Below are 5771 nucleotides of genomic sequence, written 5' to 3' on the forward strand. Positions count from 1 at the left end.
ACCCTGTCCCTTAATTCTCACCCACAAAAATTCATATACATTACAGAGAAAAGGGAGTTAGAAGTATTTATTATCCCTAACAATTGAGAAAGTTTTGTTACTCTGTGAATTTTGGTGAAATGTTTAGGAGCTAAAGCAGATCTTTCATAACTATGAAAGAACAATATCTACGGGCATCTTTATCTATGTCTGTGAAACTAGAAGCATACATCCACTTATCTCCCCATGAATACAGCGTGTGTGTACATGCATGTGTAGAGCTGTGTTTCCATAGTTATTTCTGGCAAACTACCAGCTGTCAACTGCCCGAAACATTGAATTCATTTTAGGTCAGACCTCAACATTATTTTCTTACGGTACATAACATTATATATTTTTTTTTTCTGGAAAAGTTTATTTTCTTCCCCAGGACAGCATTTAAGCCCATTCTTTTGGGAAGCCTCTTTCATCTCATAGCTGGAAGTAGGTGACACGATACACATATCTTAACCAGTCAGATGTGTTTTTCTCAGCCTAAGAGCATCCTACAGAACTCATGGCATCACTGGTAGTACTCTGGCCTGTTCTTAGAAAATATCCTATTCAAGAATTAGTTATGACTAAATACAAGATAATATAGGTGATGTGAGGATCTCTAGGATTTCCAATCTCCAAGACTAAAATCCATATTTTAAAATAGTTTAAGTGTTTAAGAAACAGCCTAATATTTTTCCACTTTGTCTGGGGATACACATTATCTTTCTCAGAATTACAATTGTTTTGCTTAAAGTACACCATTTTGGTTCTGTCAGCATGGTTTCAGAATGAAAACTAATTTTTGCACTTGGAAAGATTTATGCATGTTCAGCATGCAGAGGAACTCTGAATACATAAAAAAAAATCTTGAATAGCCAGTTCTCATGGTGTTTACTCTTACTTATTGTTACTTGACGAGTGGAGCAGAACAGTCAGTCAGTTTGTTCTTAAAAACTACCACTTCCTCATTAGTAAGAAAAAATATTGCATTTGTCATTGCTTACTTTCATATTCCAAACTACAAAAAAACTCCCATAGCAAACACTGACAAAACCTTTTGACATGTGTGCTTGCCAAAATACCTTAGTATAAAAAGAACAAATCCAAATCTCTTCCTGACTACAGAACAGCAATCAATTCAAGGCTAGTTTTAATGAGACAAATGTTAAAATGAACCAAGTGAAGCACAAAATTTTTGAGAGACATAGGTTCTAACTTATTTTTGCTATTCCAGTCAGTAATAACAAACTTAAAGAAAAAGAAAATAACAGAACTGTAATTGGAATGCCCTCGAAAGTTTTCTACAAGAGAAACAATGGAAAAAAAATTAATTAGAAGATATTTACATTATGGAAAATCCCTGCACCATAGTCAATGAAAGGGATTTCTTGATCTTTTCCATACTAACTGCACCTACTTCAAAGGGTTTGTTTGCATGGTGCCTCGTCAGTCAATCTACTAAAATTATCCAACAGCCCCATAATTGTCTACTATCATTTGCATACATTCTTTTGGGTATCAGGAGGAACAGGAGATGAGATGTGTGCAACATACAAATGGTTCCCTATTCTTCAAGTTTTATGGAAAGAGATGGAATATTTTTGTTGCATGCCTACATTTGCAAAAAGTAACACGACTCAACCACTAATGTGTAATGTTGTTAAAGGACAACTATGTTATTACTGTATAAGAACCTTCACTTTAAAATTACAAGGCACTAGAACAAAAGTAAAAAACAAAAACTCTCTACTCTTAGGTTGATGATAACTCAACTTCTTTGTTGAAGAAAAGCAAATTAAGTTTCATGCATAAAATTGCCTGCAACAGAGCAGAGCTCACCAAAATTACTTCTGACTGAACTGCTACATCAAGTTGGAGCACTAATAATTCAAAGCAGCTGCTCTGAAATGGCACAAATCAGGCTTCAAATTTGATCACTGCCCAGTAGAAATCCTGTAGAATTAATGCCCTTTTCATTTTGAAACATCTTATTATCAAAAAGAATCTCAACTACCTCTAATGCATATCTAGTTTTAGTTTACATTGCCTATTCTGTTCAAGTTTTTTTTTTTTTTTTTCAGATTATTTTAGTATTTGGGCTTCATAAATCTAAGCTACTTGTTTTTACAAATTCTCAAATTTCTACCAGACCGGGAAAGTCTTAAAAGGTGTTACAAAAAATATTTTCCGGAGTATTGCAATTACCAACCAATTTTTAAGTCAAAATCAAGGATTTTCTTTATTCTATTTTAACCAGTTATTGCATTTGTTCCACTTTAGACTACTTAGTTTTTTAAAAACAAAAGTAAATTCAATAAGAATTGTTTCATGATAGAACACTGCACAACCACACCATTCTAGCTGTGTACTGCAGTGTCATATATTGTACCTGCTAAAAACTTCTGAATTTCCTTCTACCCACAGTGTCTCAACAAAGAATAATAAGTCCAAACAAGTCAGTCATAAAAATGAATGCTGTCACCAGATGGAGAATAAAAACTACCAGAACTGTTATGCACTGTAAATTAAAATGGCTACTGTCAATCTCACGTAATTTTTCATTATCAAGCCTTACCATAATTTAGCAATGCAGCCATTGCCAGTAGCTAAAAAACCTTGCTTTGTACATGGACTGTTGGTCACCAAAAAGCTAGCTAGCAAAAACTTTATACATGCTACAGCATCCTCTTAGTCCCTATTTCATAGAAAGACAGCTGAAAAGAACAATACTTACAAAATTGCAACATTGCTTCCATCAATAATGATATGTTTTAGATATGGTTTCCCAGGTTCATTCTTCAACTCTAGTCTGTACGGCTTTTTCAGAGATTCCAAAAATCTTTGAACTCCAGTAACTGAAGGATCAAGATGACGTCTGTGTGGTCCCGCTGTCTCTCCATCAGGATTTGAAGGATGTATTTGTGAAGACAATACCTGCTCTGCGACAGGATTTTCAGAATTTGAGGTCTGTGAAAGGCGCTGGTTGAGACATCTCACTTGAGAAGAAGAGCTGCAGTGTCCTAACCGGTCCTCAGAAACAGGATGACTATTCTGTACAGTTGAGGGCCCTGCAGATTTTTGCTGAACTGCAGTTCTAGTCTTAGTTGAGATATACAGTACATCTGAGCTCCCTCTGGCTACAAAATCAACATCTTTTAGACCACCAGCTTGAATAGTGCCGAAAGTGACAAGGCCATCAGTTTCCGCATCACTTGACCTTGAACTGTGATTCTTACCAGGGCAATAAATGTCTCTTTTTTTATAGCATACAGCTGAATTTTTATTGGAGGGAGAACCAGGTTTGCATACCAACATATGCATTTTATCTTCGGCATCAGCTTGCGTGCTTGGTGAATCTCTTACTTTGTGATATTCATTTTTTGTCTCCTTTGAAGTATGTCTGGATTTAAGAGGACTTTTATTGCTAGAAGTGCCTTTGTCTTCTAGCTTTTGTGAATTATTTGCATTACTTCCTAAAGAAGGATTGATAGTTCTGGGCTTTTGAGATGACTGTTCTTTTTGAAATTTTAAATTTTCCTTTTCAATTTCTTCTAGCAATGTTAACGGTTCCACAGATTGTCCTAGCATACCAATAACTTTTTCAACAATATTTTGGGAATATCCCATTGTTCTGAAAAAGTTCACAAGAATTTTATATTCCATTTCCTCACTAATATCATCACCTTCTTTAAGGCAGTAACTGGGATCATCTGATTCACTGCAGCTATCTGAAACCAGATCAATAACTGCATCCCTGTCTGAAGGATTACTGTGTGACACACACTTCACTTCCTGATCATTTTCCAAAGAGAACTGCTTTTTAGGCAGCCTTTCCTCATCAGCAGAGGATCTTCTTTTACATGACTGCCTTTCTTTAGGCACCACTGCCTCCAACAGAGGCACAACGTTTATGGGAACAAAACTGGTTTCAGGACCATCAGAAAACACAGTGTCCATTTGCTTTGTAAGCTCAGTTACAGGTGTCCCAGCATTGTTTCTTGCTTCCTCACCACCTGCTGTTCCATCTCTGTTTGTAGCAATTACTTTGGAGGCTTTGTTCTGTAAAAGCTCTGTCAGGCTTTCAGAACCTGTAAGATCTATGATACCGCTCTCCACGTCACAACACTCAGTCTGTGTGAGAGCTAGGAGTTCTCTCTTTAGTGAGCTAGGCAAAATCAGTAAATCCATTGTATATTTATCTGCATGTGCTTCCACAAATTGTCTGAATCGCTTTTTGATCTCCGATTCATTGTCACTTAATAAGCTTTCATTATTCTCAAAAAGCTTCACAAACTGCTGAACATGACTTTGAGCCATAACAACAGCTTCTGCACCCCCCTTAATACTGAGCAATCCTATTTCTAGCACTGTTATATCAGCACAGGTATCCTGAATAAGGCTGTTGAGAAACAGGCTCTGTGCACCAACAAAGATGCAGTGCATGTCCTTTGGGTAGTATTCCTTTTCTTCTAGTTCAGGTTCACAGAGTCCCTTAATGTACTCCTAGAAGGAGAAAAAGACAGCAGAGTGAATATTTGTGAAAACCTAATATACAAAATCAGTTTTGGTTGGGTCACTAATGGACAAGCACATTAGAAAGTAAAGCCAACTTAGCGTAAGAAACATGAGAAAGTAAATACTGCCAGCAAACTGGATAATAGAGATAAAATACAGATATATCTGAAATTATTTTTAAACAAATCACATAGAAGGCTTTCTTTCACATTCTACTGTTTATAAATCAATTCACTTGAAACTGATAGTAACAAAGTATTTAAATTGCAAGTAATTTTAAAAGACAAGTCAAAAGAGGTTTATTTTCCCATCACCATGTCAAAGGGAACATATACTTCATGAACAAATGACTTACACTAGAGAATTCTACCTAGTCCATAAAACTCAACTTCTAAAAACAATTTCCAAAGAAAATTTCAAAAAGCCCATCACAGCGGTAGCTATCCTATATTTTTAAGTAGTTATTATGTGTTACTTATTTTATAGTTACTACTAATGAATCAAGGACATTGATGCTGTGGCATGGCACAATGTACTATTAGCCACAGCAGTACCCATTAAAAAACACGCTATAGAAAAAAAAAAATTCTAAAACAAGCAAACAACAAAACCACTCTTTGGACTCTGATAGATTCCCTTATTAACCAAATAAAACATTTGTATTTTAAAACTACAACTGCCAGAGCACCTACTTTACATTGGGTATATAACACCAAAGAAAATCACACCCAAAAAGCTCAACAGCAGGCTGGCTTTCCACATGAAGCTTTGAAACTCCGTATTTTGAAAAACTGATGATACTGACAATGACTGAGAAAACTCCAGGCTCCAGCTAGTTTTGTCTTCTAGAAGTTCAGGCTTTTAATAATTTAAAAAAAAAAAATCCCATTGCCATTTCTGCTACCTAGAAATTACTATAGGTAAAGTCACTACACTACCTTGTTTTAAATGTGTCAGAGTTCAGAACTCTGTCAACACAGTATACTATTTCTTCTTTCAGGTAGCATTATTTTTTGCCCAAATGGTCTCTTTCTGTGCTTAAAATTCACTAATATAGTGAAAACAGTTTCTAAGCTGCAGTCATTGTATTTGCAGAGTCCCAATTACACCAAATTTTATAATATATGTTTAGTCTCAGAAATAAAACTTCTCTTTTAAATGGAACTGAAAATCAATACAAGGTAATGAATAACATAACACCACTTCCTGCCAGCTCCTGAGTTACATCACCACAGGTATCT

At 35.6% G+C, this 5771-nt stretch overlaps 1 protein-coding gene across 1 annotated transcript; it reads right to left on the reverse strand.

Moving 5' to 3' along the window:
• Positions 1 to 2749: 2749 nt before the first annotated feature.
• Positions 2750 to 4518, reverse strand: N4BP1 (NEDD4 binding protein 1; the record flags this gene model as incomplete). Its single annotated transcript, XM_010085975.1, has 1 exon — positions 2750 to 4518. A coding segment is annotated over one exon (1769 nt), but the record flags the coding sequence as incomplete, so codon positions are not given.
• Positions 4519 to 5771: the final 1253 nt, after the last annotated feature.

Source organism: Pterocles gutturalis, unplaced genomic scaffold (assembly GCF_000699245.1).
Source record: "Pterocles gutturalis isolate BGI_N339 unplaced genomic scaffold, ASM69924v1 Scaffold50576, whole genome shotgun sequence".
Taxonomy (NCBI): Eukaryota; Metazoa; Chordata; class Aves; order Pterocliformes; family Pteroclidae; genus Pterocles; species Pterocles gutturalis.